General features: G+C 41.8%; 1 protein-coding gene across 3 annotated transcripts in view; it reads left to right on the forward strand.

Annotated features, from left to right (window-relative positions):
- The window catches only part of TDP1 (tyrosyl-DNA phosphodiesterase 1), an 89592-nt gene that overhangs the window by 5300 nt on the left and 58779 nt on the right, over positions 1-25513 (forward strand). For all 3 annotated transcript variants that reach the window (XM_010357215.2, XM_010357214.2, XM_030930907.1), the window contains exons 2-9: positions 1782-2332; positions 4805-4848; positions 6019-6074; positions 9554-9650; positions 14154-14188; positions 19273-19365; positions 23552-23719; positions 24170-24248. In XM_010357215.2, coding sequence (XP_010355517.1) covers positions 1789-2332; positions 4805-4848; positions 6019-6074; positions 9554-9650; positions 14154-14188; positions 19273-19365; positions 23552-23719; positions 24170-24248 — 1116 coding nt within the window. In that variant the 5' untranslated portion in view covers positions 1782-1788. The remainder of the gene's footprint in view (positions 1-1781; positions 2333-4804; positions 4849-6018; positions 6075-9553; positions 9651-14153; positions 14189-19272; positions 19366-23551; positions 23720-24169; positions 24249-25513) is intronic.

Raw genomic sequence — 25513 nt, forward strand, 5'->3', positions numbered from 1 at the left:
GGTCCATTGTCCAATGACAGCTGCAGTGATGGCCTGTGGAACGGGAAGGGGGGGGGGTCCCTTAGCCAAGCATCTGGCAGTAGCTGAGCTGCAATTGTTTAGATATTACTTATCTCCAGGCCAGTGCTTGTTTAGCTGCCAAAGGAAAAAGAACCTTATGGCAAGTAGAAGTTTATTCTTTAAGGGTAGCAATGTGTGATTTAACCCTTGCTGGGCATGGCCCTAGGTCTTGTTTATGATTTGGTGTCATATTGTCACAGAATCTATTCTGCCAGTCTTATGCTCTCTGGTCAGTTGTGTTTAAACCGCAGAAGGGAGGGGATATAACAGGCATGTCTGAGCTCCCATCCCACCATGGCCCGGAACTCAGTATTTAAGGTTTCTCTGGGGTCCCTTGGCCAAGATTTTTATTTTTAGTTCTCATCTAGAGACATATGCATATGTATTCATTTGCAAATCTTTTGATGTAGAATAATGTAGAATTCTCTTTTTGGGGGAAGGTAGGTTTTGTGAAGGGAGTATCACCATCTTGGTTTACTCCAGTCAATGCATCTTTTTCAGCCTCTTTAAAATGGCAAAAACTTAAAGATACTGTTAATCTGAGCACAGACTATTGAGTTTTGTAATTTTCCCCTGGGTCTTGTGCTAAAATGTTAAAAGTATCACTTTGAGGAACTGTTCTTTAGCTATCTGGAAAGTCGACTTAGATAGTCCTTTACCATTGAATTGATGAGATTTTGTAGGTAACACCAAAAGTGACTGTTTCGTGTACTTTCCTCTTCTCAGAACAAGAAAGTAGAATTTAACTATGTGGCTTAAAAAATAAAAGTGTGTTGCTTCAGTATAAGTTATTTCTGTGCAGGTTTTATTAGATTTATGATGTGGCCAATAGGATAATTGTATCTTGAGTTAGTTGGGTCCTCATGGAAGTAGGATAAATAACGTACATACCTAAGTGGTCATTTGGCATTCCCCTTGAAGACTTTGTTAAGCTTTATGGTAAATGGGTTGTCTTTTGGGAAATAAGACATACATAATCACTGAAGTCCTGTGGGTGTCTGTACTTGGGTGAAGGCTAGGTTTGTAAATTCCAATTTGACCTTAAGCATTGAACATAGATTAACCCCAAATGCTTGTTGGAAGCTTCAGGGTCAAGAATGAATGTTTTATTTTGGAGTTTGTCTTGATGCCTTCTTCAACCTCCTTTCCTAGGACATCTAAGAACAAAGTTTAGATTGAAAGACAAGGCTAGGCATGGTGGCTCACACTTGTAATTCCAGCACTTTGGAAGGCCAAGGTGGGTGGATCTCTTGAGTCCAGGAGTTCAAGGTCAGCCTGGGTAACAATGGTGAAACCCTGTCTCTACCAAAAAAAAGGAAAAAAAATTAGCCAGATGTGGTGGTGTCCGCCTGTGGTTCCAGCTATTCCAGAGGATGAGGCAGGAGGATTGCTTGAGCCCAGGAGGCAAAGGTTGCAGTCAGCTGAGATTGAACCACGGTGCCACTGCAGCCTGGGTGACAGAGCGAGACCCTGTTTCAAAAAAAAGAAGGAAAACAAAGGGAAGAAGAAAGAAAGGTGACCAGGACTTTTGCTTGTAATTTGGCAGAATCCGATAGTGGATTCTGGTAATGTGCTTATAAACACCCAAAAAGCAGCTGATGGTAGGTGGTCAGCCTCTGGAAGGTGTCAGCTCATCTGATAGGGAAGTTGAGAGCAATGAAGTTATTTTGCCAATGCCCTGATGAATGGGAAATGCTGATATTTCCACTTTCCATTTCCAGGAGTATAATGTCTCAGGAAGGCGATTATGGGAGGTGGACCATATCCAGTAGTGATGAAAGTGAAGAAGAAAAGCCAAAACCAGACAAGCCGTCTACCTCTTCTCTGCAAGGAGCAGCAAATGAGCCCAGGTACACCTGTTCCGAGGCCCGGAAAGCCGCACACAAGAGGAAAATATCACCTGTGAAATTCAGCGATACAGATTCAGTTTTACCTCCCAAAAGGCAGAAAAGCGGTTCCCAGGAGGACCTAGGCTGGTGTCTGTCCAGCAGTGATGATGAGCTACAGCCAGAAATGCCGCAGAAGCAGGCTGAGAAAGTGGTGATCAAAGAGGAGAAAGACATCTCGGCTCCCAGTGACGGCACTGCCCAAAGAACTGAAAATCATGGCCCTCCCACCTGCCACAGGCTTAAAGAGGAGGAAGAGTACGAGACATCAGGGGAGGGCCAGGACATTTGGGACATGCTGGATAAAGGGAACCCCTTCCAGTTTTACCTCACTAGAGTCTCCGGAGTTAAGCCGAAGTATAACTCTGGAGCCCTCCACATCAAGGGTAAGAGGATGCTGGTTGTCAAGGAGCTGTTGAATTGCCCTTGAGAGTCTCTCCTCCATGAAACAAGGAGGGCAGCCTAGAATGATTTCTGAGAACTCTTATTTGTGTTCTTAACTACTTTCAGGAAAAAAATTCTTGATAGGCAAGTGCATTAGTATGACAGCAGACTGTTAACTCAGAGTGTGTGTTCTCAAAACCTTGTAGCTCAACCCCTTGTATCACTTAGCACGATGTTTAGCATTATTTAACTTTTTAAGATTAAGCTTGATGAGTAACAGTTTATCAACAAGGTAGCAAATACTTGACATTAGTAGTGGTTCTCCATGGGCCCTGGACCAGCAGCCTCAGCATCACCTGGAACTTGTTAAAATGCAAATTCTTAGACTGCATTCCAGATTCATTAAATCAGACTGAGGGTGAGACCTTGCAAGCTGTGTTTTCAGGAGCCCTCCAGGGGATTCTACTGCCCATTCAGGTTTGAGAACCACTGCTTAAAAGCCTGGTTTTGGTTCCTGGTGAAGAAGAAGAAGAAAAAAGTAGTGCCTGAGTACAAATAGATGTTTCAGTTATGGATCAAAAGATGGCCTTAGTTTACTCTCCTTCTTCCTCAGGGAGCATTTGCAGGGGGAATAGCGGGAGCTCTAGAATCTGCTTTCCAGCCTCACCACTCATTTGCTGTATGGATTGTTAACACGGGACCTAACGTTCTCTGAATTTCAGTTTGCTCATCTTTAAACTGGAAATGCAGAAAAATGGAAGCAAATACATGAAGTGACCAGTGTAATATATTCACATGGCAAATACACACAATAGACATTATTACCCTTATTTTCAGATTTTTTTCCTGTCCCATATTTAAGAATAGTAATGTTAACTGTTGCCAGTGTTTTTTTTTTTTTAAATATGTATCCAGTATAACTGTATATTATGTGTGATGTATACATGTTGGAGTATTCCATACTGTAGAGTGTTCTACAGGTTGTTTTCTTTTTGAGAATCTCTTATCTTGGTACTTTGTCAAGTTTTTTGTTTGTTTGAGACAGATTGACAAATACTTAGAGAATTTTGCCAAGTTTTGCTCTATATAATAAAATAACTGGCTATTAGCACCAAGATATTGTGGTGACATGTCTTGGAGCTCTTACATATATTTTCTCCTTTAATCCTTAGGACAGTCTTATGAGTAGATGTTACAATTGTCTTCCTTGGATAAGTGATGGATCTGCAGTTTAGAAAAGTGCCCAAGGTCATAGAGCTGGTAATGACATTCTGGCATCAGAATCCATGCTGTTTGCTATAGCACTCTACCATGTGCCATAATTGTAGATGGTTTAGAAGATCTCATGGAGGAAGGGGGACTTCAAAAGACCCTTGGAAGATGGGTAAAATTTAGAAGGGTAGAAATACATGCTGGTGGGGGCAAAATGGAAGAATATTTGCAGTGTATCTCTGCAACTCTCCCAATAAGGTAGAAACTTCCTTATGATTTTTCTGTCGTTCTCTGAAAATCTTTCTACCCCAGCATCTAGCTCAATGTCCAGAAGATAGGAGGCACTCAGTAAATATTTGCCAAATGAATGAGCCCAGTCTTAATTCTCAAAGGCCGTTTAGCGGGCATGAGGGAAGGTGCTGGAGCCAGACAGCCTAGGTTCAAACCCCGCCTCCACCCCTTCCTAGCTGTGTGTGTGTGGGCAGCCTCCTAAGGAGGCTTCTCCTCTATAAAATAGGAATAACAGACCCCATCTAGAAAATGGATATAAGAAGTAAGTAATACATGGGAAGTGCCAAGAATGCTGCTTGGCACCTAACAGGTCTCCACAGCTGTGGCTGTTGTAATGGAAGGTCATGATGATCGTGTACTTTCTCTCGTGGTATGGTTTGAGAAGTGAGCTTTCCAACCTATGTGATGTAAAGCTTGAGTGGGTATAAAGTGGGACTTCCCTCAAGATGACCAGGAACACCAGGAATGTGAGTTTAGAATTGTGGGTGCCTCTGTCCTTTCGTTCACAGGCTGCAAGTGCTCTCAGCAAGTGCTTTCCAGTCTTTCTGGGAAGTCCTTCTAAACTGTCCAGGTTTATAAAATCTTTCTAGAAAGTTTTTCTAGTCTTGAGTTGGGAGGTTTCCTAGAGAGGGACTTGAATGGGTACTTGGAGGAGGTAGAAGTTGAGAGATCTGAAAAGAATATGTATCATTGTCCATATTGAGTTTCTAAAATTGATCAGTCATTCAGTACTGAAGTTGTAGGTTTTAGTTTTGCATTGTTTTATAAAAGAATATATGATAAACATTAAATACCATAGGGAAAATATTTTTCAGTTTTATGGAACATTAAAGTCTGACTTTGTAGACTTTGTATTTAGCTTACTATGTTCTGAGTCAGATCTTGATTGTCAGTGACTGTTGAATGAATTAGTAGTGATTATTACGACTAGAGGATTTTTGCGAGTGTGAATTTATGTTTTGTCTTCTCAGATATTTTATCTCCTTTATTTGGGACGCTTGTTTCTTCAGCTCAGGTGAGTATACCTTTAAACTGTTTTTTCTTTGGGTGAAAGTAGACAGGTAATTAAACAACTCCGTAAGAAAATATGAGAGGTGCAGTTTGGGGGTCTCAGTCCCGTTCAGGGACCGAGATGGCACATATCGGGAGGCTGGCTCAAGTGCCACAGTAATGGGATCCATGGCCATCAACAGAATGGGGATGTCACTATCAGGAGAGCATTTGACTCAGGCACCACTGGCCAAGATGTCACTTTGGACATTCCAGCTTGAAAGACTAGAGTGGGACACTTCTTTTGGGGACACTGATTAACTCATGGGACTGAGTTAACTCTGGTGCAGAGTGGTGAGGTATGGATAGAGTAGTGAAGGCCAAGTCAAGTTTGACTTGATTTAGAAAAATGTGAATTTCCATGTTCAATGGCTCCTTCCTGACTGAGCTGGTCGCTTTGTCTTGATAAATCATGTAATGCTCCAGACCTGCAAGTAAATGGTCCAAACAAAGGGCCCTGTCCCTGAAGAAAGCCAGGCTTCCTTTACGTTTGGTTTGGCATCAAAAGTCCTGGTTTCCATTTGGAAGGTGGGGAGCATTTGCAAATGCCCTGTTAGCTCGATTGAGCTACTAAGTCCAGGATTACCCAGGTGTGGGGAGGAGCCTACATGGGTAAGACCAGTACAGAACTTGCATTTATGATTTAATTGTTAGAAGCCTAGTGAATGTCTGGTCCCAGGTGGCTGTGTACAAAGCAGCTAATAAGTTAGCCTGAAAGGAAACGTTCTTTTCTGAAAGTCCTGGGATCTTTTTCTCCAGTATCGGTCTTTTTATAATCACCTAGGGGAAAAGGGGTAAATTTATAAGTCCTTTTATTTAAATTAATCTCAGGTCCATTAGACATAATGTAATGACACCCTGCAGACAAGTACAGATGCTGCCAAAACATGCAGAGATAATTTCCTGGGAACCTGTTATCTTGTGTACTTGGCTCCATTTAGGTTCTTTTAACCATGTATTTAAGATAAATTGTAGGTTTATTAGTATTGCAGCATAACCCTCCAGGTTTATAAATAATACATGTAATGTATCACTATTTTAAAGTTTCCTTAAATGTAATAACTAAATAATTCTCCTTATGAACTGTTTGGCAGAATTACCCATGGCTTAGTTACTCTTCTTTTCTCCCATCTAGTTTAACTACTGCTTTGACGTGGATTGGCTCGTAAAACAGTATCCACCAGAATTCAGGTGAGTTCCACAGGGTGACAGACAACATCATTAACTGTAAGGGGGCTTTGACACCTAAGATTTGTATTTCTCAGGTGAAAGCCACCCATCTTTTTTTGAGTTTTTCTTTTGAAACCATTAAAATCATACAGACATTAAGTTATATTGGGAAAACAGCATTCTTTGATCTATTTCATCCTACACATTCTTTTTACAGATTTTAGCATTTCCTGTCTGCTCTTTCAGGAAGTAGATAAGAACAGGCTTTAACCCAAATAACAGAACTTTATGTCCAATCTTAATATGAAGGAAAATACTGTCTCCACATACCTTCTAGATCTGTGAACGTGCCAACATGCGGCCGGCGTGCCATGCTTTCCGTAGCACATCAGTGCTGTTCTGTTTTGAGGATCCCTTTGCGTTTCTGAGATGAGGAAAGGAAGCTATACATATGGCCTTCCCTTATCTAGGCTCTGGAGGTGATGGATTTTTAGTTCTGCCTTCTGCCTGCACTTCATCAGCCTCATATTAGGCAGTACAGACCAAATAGGGCATCACACAGTGAGGTATCACCCTTCCCTGTTTCTAACGCATTTACAGGACAGATTCCCATAACAGCGAGTAGAATGGAGGAAAACACACAAGAAAAAATGATTGTCAGGGTCCTCAAAATTCTTGGTACATTTAGGGCATCAGATTGTGGAAACCTTTGACATTAACAGTAGATAAAATACTGTTAAAATTTTTCAAGCAGCTTTGGCAGTTGGGGCTTTTTTTTTTTTTTTTTTTGACCTGTAACACACAGAATCAGTTTTAGCTGCATCTAAAACAATACTCAAAATAACAGTGACTTAAATAAGACAAAAATTGTTTCCAGCCTGATACATTCAAATGGTAAACATTTATGGTCTGGATGGGGGCACCGGGGTTCTCAAAGACTTATCCACCTACCCTTTCTGTTCCACCATCCTGGTGTGCGACTTCAGTCTTCAAAGTCACCTCATGGCCCAGTATGGCAGCTAGAGCTCCAGCATACTTGTCTATTCCAGGTAGCAAGAAGGGAAAAGGAGGAAAAGGACAAAAAGGCCCACATTCCAGCTATCCCCATCTGAGTAGCCTTCCTGGAAATCCCACACAACACCTGCATCTGTTTCACGGAGCAGAGCTCAGCTACATGCTAACTAGCTCTAAAAGAGGCTAGAAATGTCTTTTAGCTTAGCTCACCTTGTCCTGAATTAGCCTTTTGTTAGGGAAGAAGGAGAAAATGGCTGTCTGGAGGCAACAAGCAATTTCTGTCTTGGCTCCTCCTGGCAGTAGTATCCTTGGTGTCACATTGGCATTTTCTGTTCTTCCTCCCTTTTCTTAAAGACCTTGAAATCAAATTGTCACCCCCTTAGAGTGTTGGCAAAGTGTAGACTGCAGTTCCTTTGTTGTATCTGTTATGGGTTAAATTCTCCCGCCCCAAAAAAGATCTGTTGGAATCCTAAGCCCCAGTACCTCAGAATGTGATCTTATTTGGAGATAGAGCCTTTACAAAGGTAATCAAGATAAAATGAAGGCATTAGGAGAGACACTAATCCAGTATGACTGGCGTCCTTATAAAAAGAGAAATTTGGGTGGAGAGACAGAGATAAGACCATGTAAAGACGCAGAACGCCATTTACAAGCCAAACTCCCAGAAGCTGGGAGAGAGGCTTGGAACAGATGCGCCTCATGCCTTAGGCACCAATCCTGCCAGCACCTTGATCTTGGACTTCTGGCCTTCAGACCTGTGAGACAATGTATTTCTGTTGTCTAAGCCTCCCAGTTTGTGGTACTTTGTTTTGGAGGAGGCCCTGGCACACTAATACAGTATCCACTGGACTCTCAGTAACTAAAGGGGCAAAAGTGTCCTCCTTCTCTTTGCATCCCCTTGTTGCCAAAGGCATCTTGGGAAGGCTATTATGAGCCTTAGAAGGACAAGGAATGACCTAAATGGTAAGTTTAAGTAACATCCAGAATTTGTATGTAGAAAAATTCAGATCATAAGGATTTATACCTCAGTATGCTGTTCTTCAGGTGCCGTCTTTTTGTAATAAGTTGTAGAACCAATAAATTTGAAAGACTTCAATTTCTATCAGTCATATTTAATCTTTTTTTATAAGATGACTTGATCTAACATTTTTTATTTCTAGGTACTAGATGCATGAGTGTTTCTTATGTTATTCTCTGTTTTTCTTACCTAATTTCTAAAAATCACAGGTGCATATTTCATAGTTTTATTTTACCTGTCATGTTAGAATAAGGCTATTGAGCATGAGGTAGTGAGGCATTAGTACTGGAAGTGCATTTTCTATGATGTTTCTCTCTAGTTGATTGTTGTTCCGTTGTGAATGGTAGAGCATCATTCTGCAGTGTGATTGATAAATGTGGAAGTGGCTCAGTTGTTTATCTTGCTTGATTGCTTATATCCAATTTTTGTGATGTTGGGAGAGCTTGTAGAAATATGCTTATTTCTAAGGATTATCTTGCTTTGAATTAATCAGAAAGATCAAGAATCCTTCAAAAGCCTTTTTAATGTATTCTTGAAGAGTGTTTTTATATTATATTTGTAATTCAAAAACACAGCATTTTCAACATAGCTTGGGCTCTGTTTCATAGGAATCTAACCACCCATTAGTGAAGCTGCGTCATGCTGTGGGCCTGGGCCTGGGCCTGTTCTCTGTTGTATCCTGGGTCAGTACATAGCACAGTACATAGCACACAGGAGGAGTTTGGTGAATATAGATGTGGTGTGAAATGAATCCACTGTGTGGTCCAAAAGAAGAAAAAGAAAAAAGCACTATATTATATAATAATAATTATATATCTTTAATTTATTTGGACTTAAATATTTTAACACAGAGCTACTTATGTGCCCTTTTCGGCCAAAGAAGATAATTATTCAAGGACTTTCTTGAGTCTTACCCCTCTGTATTACAACAGAGCTGCAGGATCAGGCCATGTAGCCCCATTATAAAGGTATCGGGTAAATGAACATTAGCTGATCCCTGCTCTGTGTTAGCCCTGTCTTCACTCACTACAAAGACCAGAAACAAATATCGAGTGATAAGGAAGTTAGCATTCCTTAATGAGGTGAGTCCAGCTTCATGAATGGTGTATTTTAATTTATTTATTTATTTATTTGTTTGTTTATTTTTGAGACAGAGTCTTGCTCTGGCACCTAGTCTGGAGTGCAGTGGCTCAGTCTCAGCTCACTACAACCTTCATCTCCCAGGTTCAAGCGATTCTCGTGCATCAGCCCCGGAGTAGCTGGGATTACAGGCACATACAACCACGCCTGTCTAATTTTCATATTTCTAGTAGAGACGGAGTTTCACCATGTTGGCCAGGCTCGTCTCGAATTCCTGACCTCAGGTAGTCCACCTGCCTCAGCCTCCCAAAGAGCCGGGATTACAGGTGTGAGCCACCGTGCCCGGCCATGAATGATGTATATTAAATACTAATGCTCTTCTTTTCAGGAAGAAGCCAATCCTGCTTGTGCATGGTGATAAGCGAGAGGCTAAGGCTCACCTCCATGCCCAGGCCAAGCCTTACGAGAACATCTCTCTCTGCCAGGTAAACCACTTACTGCCATTGGAGAGCATGCGTAGTCTTGAGTTAGAAGGAAACTTAGACATTTAGTCCACCCTCCCACCTAGTGCAGAAATCCTCTCTCCGTATCAGTCATCAATAGATACTTGTCTACTCAGCTTAAACACTTCCTGAGATAGAGCATCCCATTCGTAGTACTCCTCAGGGTTGGAAAGGTTTTTCTTTTTGTGAGCCTGAAGTCTTCCTCCTAATTTCTACTCATTGGTCTTAATTTTCCCCTTCTGGAGCCACACAAATAAGTGAGTCTTTCATCTTACACATGTCAGTGATTCATATATCTAAAGTGATCTGTCCTGTCTCCCTTAGTTTTCTCTCTCTGATTCAAACGTTCTCTTTCTTCAGTTTTACTCAGTGTACTATGAATTCTGAGTCTTCCTGCAATCTGCTAGTGCTCCACTGGTTGCATTTAGCTTGTCAGTATGCCTGTCGAAACCTGGGTTCCAACACTGAACAGGTCTTCTGGATGCAGTTCAGTGGCTATGGGTTTCTTTTTGTGAGTATCCTGTGAGTGCAAGTTAAAACTTGTAGTTTTTTGTGACACCTTATGTAACTTATATTAGCTGCCATTGATACTTCAACAGTAGTCCTTCAACCATAGTTCTTTTGTTCCACATCAGTTGCATGTAAGGTCTGAATAGGAGAGACCTATAGATTTAAAAAACTGTTAGGAAACTATGTGAGTCGTATGCTTTGTATGATCTAAGTCCAGTGTGGAAACATTAAATGGTCTTACAACAGGCGTATCCACTTGGTTTGCTGGGACCAAAGCAAAGCAGAAAAGAAAGCTATATTAGTTTGTTCTTGCACCGCTGTGAAGACATACCTGAGACTGGGTAATTTATAAAGAAGAGGGGTTTAATTGGCTGACGGTTCTGCAGGCTGTACATGAAGCATGGCTGAGGAGGCCTCAGGAAACTTTCAGTTGTGACAGAAGGTAGAGGAAGCCGGCACATACTTGGCGGGAGCAAGAGGGAAGAGAGAAGCGGGAAGAGCTACACGCTTTTATCAAACAACCAGATATCACGAGAACTCACTCACTATCACAAGAATAGCAAGGAGGAAGTCCACCCCCATGATCCAATCACCTCCTGCCAGGCCCCTCCTCCAACATTGGGGATTATAATTTGAGATGGGATTTGGGTGGGGACACAGACCCAAACCATATCAAAGGCCAAAAAACGGTTATTGCCCAGTTTCTTTATATAGTCCTATAATTTTGTCCTAATACTTTGCAGTTAGCGTACAGCATGGCCAGTGAGTCTTGGACTTTCATTAGGACCCATTTCTTTAGACTCATCATCCACAAAGATCTTCTATTACACGTGGCATTTTGAGCAAGAAACCTGCAAAGTAGAAAGGAAAACAAGGAATACAGAAGAATTTCTCACATTTATGATAACTACTTTCTATAGAAATGGTGGTTATGAAGTAGCTGGTGTGATAGTCACCTTTTCCTGTTTCTTTTGGCTGTATTAGTTCGTTAAGAGAAAACACGAAAGATGCTTTTTATAGCCCTTTTCTTTCCTTATCGTTAGTGAAATTGGCAAAAGAGTTCTGCTCTGTGAGTACGGAGACAGAGTGAATGACATACTTTTTGGATTTTTTTTTTCTCATTTTCCTTCTAGTGTCTTTTTTCCCCATCCACAAAGATGTAAGAATTCCAACTCACACTGTATCACTCTTTTTCCAACTATATGTGATATCTTTGTATTTTTTTAAGATGAATACAGTACAAGAGCTCAATCTGGTCAGTTTTAAACATACCTCACAACATTTTCCTTATGATTTAACCCACTGCACTTTATAGAGCTGTCGTTTTAAAATGCCTTCTGTCCAACATGGGCTCATCTCATGCCCATAGATGTGCCTTTGCCTGGCAGTTGCCAAATTTCCATTGTTTTGCTTCTATTTCCAGCAACAGAAGAGGTTAGACGGCAGTAGCATAGCTCCCATCAAACCTTATAGTGGGCAGAAAGTAAACTGACACAGAAATTCTGAAAACCAGTGACTAAATGAATGGAAATAAAGTCTTTTAATTTTAAATATTACCTACCTGTACTCGTTTAGGAGAGTGGTTCCTGTGCTTGATAGTGTGCTCCAGGCTGGCCACCAGAGGGCATAGTGAGCCGCTTCTTCCAAACCTCTTGGAAAGAACTGTAAAGAAGCTCCCAACTCTAGGCTGACGTACAGGATTGTGTCCTTCTCCTGATGTCTTGAAACACCTTTGTACCTTGTCTGTAAGATAAAGTCTTTTTCTAGCAACATGGGTCATTTAAACTGACACACATTAGTTGGTGGCTGCTGACAGTCTCCCATTTTGCAAACGTGGGACCTAAGGGCAGACATTGAGACCTTGTGGTGGTCAGTGTCACATTGCCTGGGCTCAGTCCCGGCTCTGTGTGTGTGTATTAGTGTGCTTGGATGCTATAACAAAATTACCTGGGTGACTTTTCTTGGACTTGGGTCGCTGAAACAACAGGCACTTATTTCTCACAGTTCTGGAAGCTGGGAATCCAGGATCAAGGTGCCAGTCAATTCAGTTCCAGGTGAGGGCTCTCTTGCTGGCTTACAGATGGCCACATTCTCACGGTGTCCTCATGAGAGGGAGGGAAGAAGGCAGATACACAGGCTGTCTGGCAGCTCTTTTATAAGGATACCAGTTGTGTTGGATCAGGATCATCAGGATCCCACCCTTATGACCTCATTTAACCTTAATTACCTCCATAAAGTCCCTCTCTCCAAATAGTCACATTGGAAGTTGGGACTCCAACATATGAATTTGGTGGGGGACACAAGTGTTTAATCTGCAACACTTAAATTCTGGGCTTGTCACTGGCTTGTCACCTAATTTCTTTATCTCTGAAATTGATTGCTAATGCTATTCATCCTAGAGTTTACTAAAGGACTTGATGCACCAGACCAAAAACAGCACCCAGTAAACAATATCTGTTGAAGCTATTATCCTTGTTTTTTGTGCTTAGACTTACCCAGAAGCATGTGACTTGTAATAAACTAAACAAAAGCCAGGTCTCTTCACCATTGTTCTTTCTCAGCTAAATATCATTTTATAGAGCGGCAGTCTTCCTTCTCATTTGGTAATTTTGAAGACATGAAATAGAGTTCCCTGCACTTTCTTCTGTGGCCAGGGTGCACAGATGCATGCTGGTCTGTGAGATCTCCACTCCAAACAGGGACTGTGTTGTAACTCACCTGTGTATTCCAGTTGCCCGTTACTGCCCCCAGCAAAGTTTCACCCACGTCGTGTGGTAAGGAGGCCGGGGTGGGTAGTGGGGAGAGGTTGCAGTAGTGATTGCTACGATTGTAGAGTGCCTACTGCATGCAGGACCCCGTTCCTCAGCATTTTACATGTGTGAGCTCATTCCTAACAACTCTGGATCTCAGAATGGTACCGTTTTAAAGAGGAGAAAGCTGAGGCATAGAGTTAGATGTATTTTCCAGGATCGTACAAAGTTGTGAAGGCAGGATTTAAGCCTATATACTGCATTCCTAATTGTGAAACTTTTACGGTTATTTAAACTCTTTCATAACCTACATCTTGTGACATATTCTGCTTAACCAAGATCTGGCGTTAGTGGGTATTAGATAAAATGTTTTCTATATACATACTTTGTAAAGGTGTCATTTTATAACATGAAAATGGATTTCATATGTTTTTATTTTCAGCACTTGCTATGCTAATATAAGAACATTTCTATTTTTAATTTGACATCCTAAGTCTTTATGTTGCCACCACTTTCAGTGTTTTTTTTTTTTTTTTTTTTTTGGAGACAGAGTCTCGCTCTGTCACCCAGGCTGGAGTGCAGTGGCACGATCTCAGCTCACTGCAAGCTCCGCCTCCGGGGTTCACAACATTCTCCTGCCTCAGCATCCTGAGTAGCTGGGACTACAGGCACCCGCCACCACACCCGGCTAATTTTTTTGTATTTTTAGTAGAGACGGGGTTTCACTGCTTTAGCCAGAATGGTCTCGATCTGCTGACCTCGTGACGCGCCCACCTTGGCCTCCCAGAGTGCTGGGATTACAGGCGTGAGTCACTGCGCCCGGCCTTCAGTGTTTCTTTTAAATATTCTCTGAAAACTGTGTACCATTAATTTCTGTATAAGCCCAATATCTAAAACTTTGCATAGCGTCTCACTTGTTTTACTAGTTTTTTGTCAACTACAGAAATTAGGCTTCTCAGTCCTAATTACTGTAGTTAAAAATGTAGTGTATATTGAATCATTCTGGGTAACAAAATTTATGTCTTGTTTGTTTGTTTGTTTGTTTTAATGAGCATCCCCAGATGCTATTATAAAAGCTGTCTTGTTATTCAAGGGCTTGTCCAGTAGAGGTCAGTAGAAATAGTTTTTTTAAAAAAAGTTGGCCTGATTGCTTTCTAATGTAATTTCCAGTAGATATGGATATTAGTGAGTTGTTTTTAAATAAATGACTTCTTTTTCATCCTAGGCAAAGTTGGATATTGCATTTGGAACACACCACACGTAAGCAATTTTTATGAAATGGGGGAACCCCTCAAGCATTGTCATTTGTCCGTTACACGGTTATTCTTAGGAAAGACTGAGCATGGTAGGCTCACCTAGGATCTAGCACAGTGATGCTTAACTGAGCCTGGGAGAGCTATTCTTTTATTTAATGCTCTTATAAAAATTATTTGTTCTGTCCTTTTAATTTTATAGATCAGGAAACTGAGGCCCAGGTTTAGGTATGTGATTCTGCCTTGGGCCAGTAGTGGAAACAGGAATAGAACCTATTTATTCTAACTTTAATTTATATATATGTGTGTGTGTGTGTGTATATCTATATATATATACACACATATAATTTTTCAAGACTTGGTTTCACTCTGTTGCCCAGACTGGAGTGCAGTGGCATGATCACAGCTCACTGCAGCCTCCAACTCCCGGGCTTAAGCAATCCTCCCACCTCAGCCTCCCAAGTAGCTGGGACAATAGGCACACGCCATCATGCCCGGCTAATTTTTTTGTAGAGACAGGGGTCTCACTTTGTGACCCAGGCTGATCTTGAACTCCTGGGCTCAAACAGACCTCCTGCCTTAGCCTCTCAAAGTGTTAGGATTACAGGCATGAGCCCCTGTGCTGGCATTAACTTTAGCTTTAAATTTGTTCTTGTTTGCTCATTGCTAAAATTTACCTTGTTTTTTCCTTTGGTCCATTCACTACCACCCCCTCGTCCCTACACACATACTTTTCAGGTTAAACTCAACAGAGCTCTTTTTTTTTTTTTTTTTTTTTGAAACAGAGTCTCACTCTGTTGCCCAGCCTGGAGTGCAGTGGCACAATTTCGGCTCACTGCAACCTCCACCTCCTGGGTTCAAATGATTCTCCTGCCTCAGCCTCCCAAGTAGCTGGGGTTACAGGCCATTTCCACCACACCTGGCTAACTTTTCTATTTTTATTAGAGACTGGGTTTCACCATGTTGGCCAGGCTGTTCTCAAACTCCTGACCTCAGGTGATCCACCGTCCTCTGCCTCCCAAAGTGTTGGGATTACAGGCGTGAGCTACCATGCCTGGCCAAGAGCTCTTTTTTTTTTTTTTTTTTTTTTTGAGGTGGAGTCTTGCTCTGTCGCCCAGGCTGGAGTGCAGTGGCCAGATCTCAGCTCACTGCAAGCTCCGCCTCCCAGGTTCCCGCCATTCTCCTGCCTCAGCCTCCCAAGTAGCTGGGACTACAGGCGCCCGCCACCTCGCCCGGCTAGTTTTTTGTATTTTTAGTAGAGATGGGGTTTCACTGTGTTCGCCAGGATGGTCTCGATCTCCTGACCTTGTGATCCGCCCGTCTTGGCCTCCCAAAGTGCTGGGATTACAGGCTTGAGCCACCGCGCCCGGCCTGACCAAGAGCTCTTAATTCAGAGTTTAAAATGCCTAGGAGGCTGGGCGCTGTGGCTCATGCCTATAATCCCAGCACTTTAGGAGGCCAAGCCAGGTGGATTATTTGAGATCAGGAGTTCAAGACCAATCTGGCCAACATGGTGAAACCCCATCTCTACTAAAAATACGAATATTAGCTGGGCAGTAGTGGGACGTGCCTATAATCCCAGCTGCACAGGAGGCTGAGGCAGGAGAATCACTTGAGCCTGCAAGGCAGAGGTTGTGGTGAGCCACGATCATGCCAGTGCACTCCAGTCTGGGCGACAGAGTGAGACCCTATCTCAAAAACAAACAAAAAATGCCTTTGGAAAGTAATTACAATTGAACTTTTCCCAATTAAGTATCTGTAGTTTACATTTTGTTGAAATGACAGTATTTTATAGAAGATTGAGCTCGTGTCTTGAAATTATTTCTAGTTGCTTATTTAAAAAAAAAATTTTTTTTTTTGAGACAGTCTTGCTCTGTTGCCTAGGCTGGAGTACAGTGGCGCAATCTCGGCTCACTACAACCTCCGCCTCCTAGGTTCTAGCAGTTCTCCTGCCTCAGCCTCCGAGTTGCTGGGACTACAGGCGCGTGCCACTGCATCTAGCTAATTTTTGTATTTTTAGTAGAGATGGGGTTTCACCATGTTGGCCAGGCTGGTCTCGAACTCCTGACCTCAGGTGATCCACCTCGGCCTCCCAAGGTGCCGGGATTACAGGTGTAAGCCACCGCGCCTAGCCTATTTTTAAAATGTTTTAAGAATTAAATACTTATTATGTTCTTGACACAGCTCAAGACAATATAGAGTTTTTATTCTTATGGCTTTTTCTTTGGTGAGAGAAGCAAGACAAACATGTGAATTAGAAAAGGAGAATCACCGTCCAGATCATAGTGATGGAGTATAAACTGCATTCTCCACCTCACAGGGTAGAGCTAGAAACAGTGAACGAGGCAGTCTTTGAGACTGTATACACTTTGGCACACAGGCCCTGCTCTGTCCAATTTCGGTTGGATGCTGTGCAATCCTGTGGTCTGTCTCTCAGTGTTTTAGAATGGGAAAGCTCTTTGGTTTCCTCTAGAGCTTTCTAGAGGAGCAGAGTTAATTCTTATGGCTCCAAGAATCGATAGAGGGGAAAGAGAAAGCCAAAGCAGCTGAATGTCAAATATCCAGATCCAGGCAGTAGCTAGTGGCAGACCACAGGATGGGCAAGGCATGCTTCTTTCCGCTAAGATCGATAGCCAGGCCCCCACCACGCATCATTCAGTCCTCTTTCCCACCAAAGCCATGTCTCCCCCCACCTTGCCTACCCCTGTAGCAGTAGCATGAAGTGTTCACCGTTGCAACCACCAGCCCTGTGAAGCCATGTGTGGTGAAAGGAGTGCCCTGGCATCTGGCATGTGTGATCCCAACAAGCTCTTCTGCTGGCCCAGTTTGTGACCTTGGATAATCCCTGTTAAATGTCCAGACATAGATTCCACAATTGTAGAATGAGAATAACTCCTTCTCTGGATTACTGTGAAGATTGGTGTGATAACATACGACAGAGCTTCTAGGATGGCACCTGGCAGAGAGGTGCTTGCCATATGTTAGTTCTCTTCCCCCTTTGCAGGAATAGCTGCGTATTTGAGTTGGTTCCCTTTTGCTGCCCCACAGCTTAGCAGACAATATGGCAGGTCAGCATTCTTCAAGGGAGATCTCATTCCTCGCCCTTTCCTATCCATTTTTAACTGTGACCTTATTAACACTACCATTTTGTCTATGAAAAGATGAATATGGCTACTCTCAAGTTCATAATTCTGTTTGATAGCATTCATTGACATTAGTGTGTGATTTGCCTGATAATCGATGTCTTGACTAATGGAAATATTTGTAAACCTTCTATCATGAATCCATAACTGACGTATTCTTAATTACAATCAGCTGCTGATTTGGCAACTGTGTATGTAAATTTGCCCAGATTTCAGGGAGCACATTTCACAAATGGAAAGAAGATGGCTCAGCAGCTGTCATTTCTCCAGCTTTGCATTAATTTACTGTTTGCCAGCTTGGGTTAATTTCTCGTTCTGGCAAGAGCTAAATATCTCATTCTCTTTTCTGCCCTCATATCCTTTTTCTTATCTTTTTATGACAATTTCATCCTGCCCAGATAGTATTCGTGTTGTTTATTTGGAGAGAGCCAGTGGTTCGGTTTTTTTTCCCATGTTTGAATTGAGTTTCATCAGTAAGTATCAAGTAGCATTTTGGCCTCAATAGAAATGATAAAATAAGTCAGGACAGAGTTATAGCCATGAAAAGTGACACTTTAGTTGGAGAGAGAGAACTTAGATTCCTGAAATATTGAAATAATCCTATTGAAAACAACAGGGAGATAAAAATCATCCATTATTAGATTAGAAAATAAAACTGTGTACCGAAGGAGTAATAGGAATGTACAGGTGAGAGTGTTTCACATTTAACAAATTTTTTTTTTTTTTGAGACAGAGTTTCACTCTTTCACCCAGGCTGTAGTGCAGTGGTACAGTCTCGGCTCACTGAAACCTCCGCCTCCCGGGTTCAAGTGATTCTCCTGCCTCAGCCTCGTTAGTAGCTGTGATTACAGGTGCCCACCACCACACCTGGCTAATTTTTATATTTTTAGTAGAGATGGGGTTTCGCCATGTTGGCCAGCCTGGTCTCAAACTCCTAACCTCAGGTGATCTGCCAGCCTCAGCCTCCCAAAGTGCTGGGATTACAGCTGTGAGCCACCATGCCTGGTAGCAAAATGTATTTTTGCATTTCATTCACAACAGTCCTGAAGTGGGGTTAATCCTTAGACATACAAGTGGAAAACTGAGGCTTAGGGACATTGAATGGCTTACCTAGGGTCAAAGGGCTTCTAAATGACAAAGTCTGGAGCTCAGGTCTTCAGACTTCATATGGAAAGCTTTTATCTATATCCTGTTCCCTCTCTCTCACTGCAATTAAAATAAGAGAAATGTGTTTGATTAGAGGTCTGGGGAGGTCACATGGAAAAAGAGTGGACCCAACTAGGTCTGATTTGGGTTGACAAAGAATAGGCAAGACTTACCCCAAGCCCAGATAACACACTTTTGACAAGTGTGACACCTATGGATACAAAAAACCACTAATGGTAATGAAGCATCTTTTAAACTTCTTAAAATTTCAACTCATAATAAGAAATACACTTTACATTTCAGTGTATTATGCACTAACATACCTTTGTGCCAAAACAAAATTTCATGAACCAGTAATTAAATATATACTGTATACCAATTTATGCTATTTTAGTTGTTTAAAAAATGCCAGCCATGATGCAGCAAGAGGTTGTTGACCATGCTTTGAATCTCAGACACCAGACGAGAAGGTTCCCATGGTGCCTAGTAGAAACAGGTGATGCTGAATAGATAATAAGGGGCTAGGCTGCAGGGATGTGAAGTGCCAGGACTGGCCAGGTAGACAGAATGGGGTGAAAGTTCTTTTACCACCAAATACTCAACCTTTTTGAAAGGTTTTCAACCTATCACTCAGGCAGACTTTCATCATGGTAATATATAGAAGGGAAAATTATAAATGTTAAGTTTGGGTAATATGAGAGTTTAAAAAAATTCCTTTAGTTATATATTACATTTGCATTGGAAAGTATTACATATTTTGAAAGTACTGTTAATGCTTTTTGATCCTTTGCTGTTTTTAAAGGAAAATGATGCTGTTGCTCTATGAAGAAGGACTCCGGGTTGTCATACACACCTCCAACCTCATCCATGCTGACTGGCACCAGAAAACTCAAGGGTTTGTAGGGGCCTGCTCACTTCCTGGCAGTGTGTGTGCTGAGAAAGGTCAAAAGCCAGAACATTCGCTTTATTCTTTTTTCTATTTTTTTAATTGTAAAAATAACACACGTGGCCTAGAAAAGGAGTTGTATGCAGAAAAAGTTACTGTATTCTTTTACTGCCTGCCCTATTCTACCTTCTTGGAGTAGCCAGTGTTAACAGGAGCATCATCATCCACAGCTACCTCTATGGTACATGTAAACATACATTACTATTTACACACAGTAGTGTCTTCCTAGTTTTTAGAGAAGTGGCATCATATACACTCTACAGATAAGTAGAGGGAACAGCACATGCAGAGGATCTGAGGCAGAATCGGGGTTAGAGAATGAAAGATCTGAACCCATTGTTTTCCCAGTGGGATTTACCAGATAGCTTTTGTGATTTCTCCTTGCTCATGTACCCACCTGTATTTTTCCTTGCCGCTTCCCAAACAGGAATCAAAGGAAAAGTTAGGGTAGGGCCTGGTCATGTTAATAGTGTGCTAAATATTTCCCCACTCCCCCAGTTGGTGTGTTTTCTTTGAAACAAATTTAAGCTGGTGTCTTTAGAGCCTTTAGTGTGTTAATGAAGTTTTGAATCTCCAAGAGAAGAATTGAATACGAAAGCTTTTCTGAACTTTATAAACTACTAACCCTCTGTACTTGGTGCACATATGCTAAATCCAGGTTTTGATCCCCTTTTCAAGAGGTGTTTGCTTTTTAAAAGGGATTTTTAGGGATTTGCTCAAGTCAAGTTCAGCTATTCTTGACTAACTTTAATTTTCTTTCATTGAAGCCATTTTGCGCATCTCTTCCTGTCCTAGAGAAGAGCTGGTTAACAAACAGCCTTCTGCGTTGGGAGAAACTCGGACGTTTGTCTAGCATCATATCTGGGTTCACGTTTTCTCTGTCATCCTCCTCTGCCTCACCCTGCCCCATATCATTGCCTAGCTTGGGCTAGAACTCCTAATTGGAGTGTATTACGTTCAGCTAAGCTCTGCTGAGCCCAGGTTACATCGTTGTTTGTTTGTTTGAGACGGTCTCACTCTGTCACCCAGGTTAGAATGCTGTGATACGATCACGGCTCACTGCAACCTCAACCTCCTGGTCCCAGGTGATCCTCCCACCTAAGCCTTCTGGGTAACGGGGACTGCAGGCACGCACCACCACACCTGGCTAACTTTCTGTATTTTTTGTAGAGACAAGGTTTTGCCTAGTTGCCCAGGCTGGTCTCGAACTTCTGGGCTCAAGCGATCTGCCCGCCTCAGCCTCTCAAAGTGCTGAGATTATAGGCGTGAACCACTGCACCCAGCCCCAAATTACGTCTTAGTTTGAGCTAAAATAACTTTTCAGCTTCCTTCAACAGGTCTTGCTTCAACCTGAGTGCACTGCGCAGGACAAATGTAATCTCTTTCCCTTAAGGCAGTCCTTCAGAGTTTGAAAGGGAGTCTTGTCTCTGAGCCTCACATCTCTTGTTCCCTCCCCACTCCCTTGCCCCACCATAATTCCTGGTAGTTTTTCTGTAAATGTGTTACAGTTTTTCAGTATCCCACTTAAAATATGCTTTTCAAAATGAAGGGTGGCTCTGACTGGTCCAGGGTTGAGGGGATAGCTGCTCTGTCTCTAAGTCTCAGCTGTAGCACTTTCTTGATCTACTAAATTTATGGTTAACTACGCCTTTGGTACCCCAAGAGCTTCTAAGCCAGCTCTCCTGAGCTGCCAGATTGGGTGTGGAGATTCATGTAGCCCTAACAAAAGGAAATGAGATTAATGTAGCTTGTTCCCGTGAAACAATAATTAATGTTACTAAAGGGATTTCTCAAGTTAGCTCTCAGCCTCACATGGTTCCAAGAATCCCACCCTGGGCCTCCAGCTCGTTCTGAAGTTGGAAGCTTAGCTTACAGGCAGTAGTACCTTTTTGGAATTCTCTGGGGTGGTTGCTAGGAGGGAAGAGGCAGGGGTAAGGGCTTGGGTGTTTCTTTTATTTAAAAAAATATTTTTTAATTTAAAATTTTAGAAAACTTACTGACTAGGTAGGAATGGTTCAAAACTCAGAAAGTACCAAGACTGTGAAATCTTCCTCTGGCAGCCATCCTCGTGTGGGATCCTATTATTTCATGCTTGGTCTGTATTCTACTCTCTAATACTTTGCATTTCATGTTGTTTGGGGTAATTTTAAAACTTTTGAAAGCAGTTTTTGTGTATAATCTCACTTCATAATTGGTCCGTGGTTCTGCTAATCCGCTTCAGCTGCCTGATGGTTCACCTGTTGATTTCTCACTTTTAAAATTAGAACAAGAGGCCGGGCGCGGTGGCTCAAGCCTGTAATCCCAGCAATTTGGGAGGCCGAGACGGGCGGATCACAAGGTCAGGAGATCGAGACCACCCTGGCTAATACGGTGAAACCCCCGTCTCTACTAAAGAATACAAAAAACTAGCCGGGCGACGAGGCGGGCGCCTGTAGTCCCAGCTACTTGGGAGGCTGAGGCAGGAGAATGGCGTGAACCCGGGAGGCGGAGCTTGCAGTGAGCTGAGATCCGGCCACCGCACTCCAGCCTGGGCGACAGAGCCAGACTCCGTCTCAAAAAAAAAAAATAAAAAAAAATAAAATAAAATTAGAACAAGAGTTGCATTCAAAGCTCACAGTAAAAAAAATAAAATTATTTGGCTCATTATAATAATTTTCTCATCTTATTTTGTGACGTGTTAAAAATGCCTCATATCTCAGCATCTTAGTTTAGAAAGTCATTTGTCTTCTTTCTCATCCTGAACTCACCTGTGAGTGAATCTGATCCGGGAGGAGCCTCACTCAGCCTGGAAACTTTGAGGTGCTATTGCAAGGGGGAGGTCCTCCACGTCTATCCAGCCCAACCTGGTCGTTTTACACAGGGAGGCAAAGGCCCAGAGAGGTCACAGGGCTTACCCAAAATGGTATAGTCAGCTAGCCAATCTGGGTCCAGAACCTGGGGTCCAGCCCTTGCCACACCATGCTACCTCCTATGCTAAGTGCCTCCCCTCCCCAGGGTGGGAAGCAGGGGTATGAAGTGCCCCTTGCTAGAAACTTGCAGAAGATGCACTGCCAAGAGTCCTTGCAGTTCTGGATGACTTCTGCCCTGTTGGCCTGCATCTTGCCAGTCTCCTTCAGGGGCTGCCAGGTGAAAGAGAAATTGGGCAGTTTCTCTTTCAGCTTAATAGATAGAACCCAGGGTGGGGAAAAGGGGAGTAGCCACAGAAGGGGAAAAATGTAACACCTGATACTTTTGACTGCTCCTGTAAGTCATTGCTTTGCAACAGCCCAGTGAGGCAGCCCTGTTAACCCCACTTTTTTGCATTTGAAGAAACTGAAGCACAAAAGGTTTGAAGCCATTTTAGTAATCTACTGTGAAGCAGTTTATAGAAGGATTGGGATTAGATATGGTCGTTTTCTATTTACGGATAAAATGTAGAAGTTTTGGCAAAGAGCACTGTTTTCCTCTGGGGAAAAAGAATTAATGAAATGAAAGATGTCTATTATGCCTCTTCAGTGAATTAAGTGTTTGAAAGTTTGAGGTTATTGTAATGTCACTGAATGTGATACTTAATCCAGGCACCAGAAAGTATAAGATGTAAAAATATGCTGCTATAGCACCTACATTATGAAAATGGGTTTGTTGATTGAAAATAGATTTTTCACATACACTTTTGGTATAGATAACACAATTCTTATTTCACATTTGGCTGAAGAGCTGCATTGGTGCAGACAAGGGCAAATTCTTGCTGGGATTACCACTGGTAGCATGAATTTGCTCTAACTGTTAAGAGTAGAATTCTTAACTCTTACCATCAAGTCTTAGAAAGCAATATATAGGTGCAGAGGTAATAGGAGGAATAAGGAAGGTTTGGCGAGTGAGAGGGAGCATGGAAGGATGTGGGTTGGAAGAAGTGAGCAGAGCCCAGGTCTTACTGAATCTTCAATTCATGGCAAGGCATCCAGGAATAATTCTCAATGTGATGGGAAACCATTGGAGTGGTGTGCTCACATTTATGTTTCATGTTTCCTAAAATTACTTACCATGTGGAGACACCGAGAATTCACCTCTTTCTTAGAATGAAGGCATAATCGATACAGAGATCATTGTCATCAGTTGTTTGCCTGACTGTTAAAGGTTCTTTTTTTAATTCCAGAATATGGTTGAGCCCCTTATACCCACGAATTGTTGATGGAACCCACAAATCTGGAGAGTCAACAACACATTTTAAAGCTGATCTCATCAGTTACTTGATGGCTTATAATGCCCCTTCTCTCAAGGAGTGGATAGATACCATCCACGAGCACGATCTCTCTGAAACGAAGTATGTGCCAGCTTATCAATTTGGGGTTCATACCTTGCGAGCCTCATGAGGTCTGGAATGCAGGGACCTGGAAAGAGGTGGGGTGAAATCTAGCCAAGCTTCAGAACATGATGAGGGGATGAACAGATTCTATCACATCTGTATCTCGTGGTTCTCAGGCATGAAAGTGACAGCCAGTGAATCTTCATGTTTACCTTAGCCTCTCACTGGGGTACTCTCACAATTATTGAGTTCTTTGTCTGGTACTTTACATCTTGTAGGTGTTCCATCATTAGTTGATTTGCTTGAAAAATGAATTTGAGAGTCAATTCAAGAAAATGGGTTGGCTCTTGGATCATTTATTGATTATATTAGTTTTCATGTGTATTTTGTCTTTTTTTTTTTTTTTTTTTTTTTCGGTGCCCAAAGCACATCACTATGTTTTATAACTTGTGGTTTTATGTCTTTTAGTGTTTATCTTATTGGTTCAACCCCAGGACGCTTTCAAGGAAGTCAAAAAGATAACTGGGGACATTTTAGACTTAGGAAGGTAACAGAACTTTTACTATTTTAACATTTTTTTAAAATTTAATGTATATTCTCTCTTAAAATAATTTTATATTTTGATGCAGCTTCACAATATTTCTGCACAATTCTGGGCAAATAGGTACTTGATAAATTGATAATTATAGTTCTTAGTAATTACTGCTTTTTAATGTGTTTTGCCTCATAGCTATAGGCTGTTAATGGCATAAATATACTCGTTTTTATTTGTAATAAAGATAGAGGTTTCCTATTCACACACATATTATAGCTTTTGATTATTCAGCATATCAAGTTTTAAGATATAAATTCAACAAACAGAAAATGTTGAGTAAAGACTACAACTGAGCTATATTTTGATTATAAAACCAGTGCCCTTAAGAAAACTAATTACAAAAATAATACTTGCTGCTGATATGAAAATGCCCAAAGAAAGGTCATAAAATAAAGTAAGTTGAGGATTAAAGTTTTTTTCATCTCTTTTTAGGTAGTTTACTGACCTTAATAAATTCCCTGGCCGGGCGTGGTGGCTCATGCCTGTAATCCCAGCATTTTGGGAGGCTGAGATGGGCAGATCACGAGGTCAGGAGTTTGAGACCAGCCTGGCCAACGTGGTGAAACCTCGTCTCCACTAAAAATACAAAAATTAGCCGGGCATGGTGGTGAGCACCTGTAATCCCAGCTACTCGGGAGGCTGAGGCAAGAGAATCACTTGAACCCCGGAGGCGGAGATTGCAGTGAGCTGAGACCGGCTATTGCACTCCAGCCTGGGTAACAGAGTGAGACTCCATCTCAAAAAAAAATAAATAAATTCTCTAAAATGGCTTTCTTTAAGGCCTTAACCTCTTATTCTGTAAACTATTTAAAATGTAAGAATTTTCCCTTGGTTAATGAAACTTTTTAATTTCCTTTTGTGAAATGAGATCACAGCTTAAAGCAGGCAGGATCTTGTGAAGACATCTTTTATGTCTTGGCCTAGAAAGGAAGGTGAGCACATTGGCCTGTGCCCAACCTTGGAGGCAGATATCCATAGCTGGGTCAAACCCTGCTTTGTTATCTACAAGTCATGTGACCTTGACTTGTTCCTTAACATACATCGCTTGTCATCTATGAAGTGGACATAATAATAGTACTTCCCTCCGGTGATTGTGAGGGTTAAATGAAATGATGAATGTAAAACAGTACAGAGTACATGGTAAGTCTTCAGTGCACATACACGGTTGTTTGTGGACTAATGTCTAATGGTTTAGATAGGCTAGATAATAGTACGTA

This window comes from Rhinopithecus roxellana, chromosome 5, assembly GCF_007565055.1.
Source record: "Rhinopithecus roxellana isolate Shanxi Qingling chromosome 5, ASM756505v1, whole genome shotgun sequence".
Classification (NCBI taxonomy): Eukaryota; Metazoa; Chordata; class Mammalia; order Primates; family Cercopithecidae; genus Rhinopithecus; species Rhinopithecus roxellana.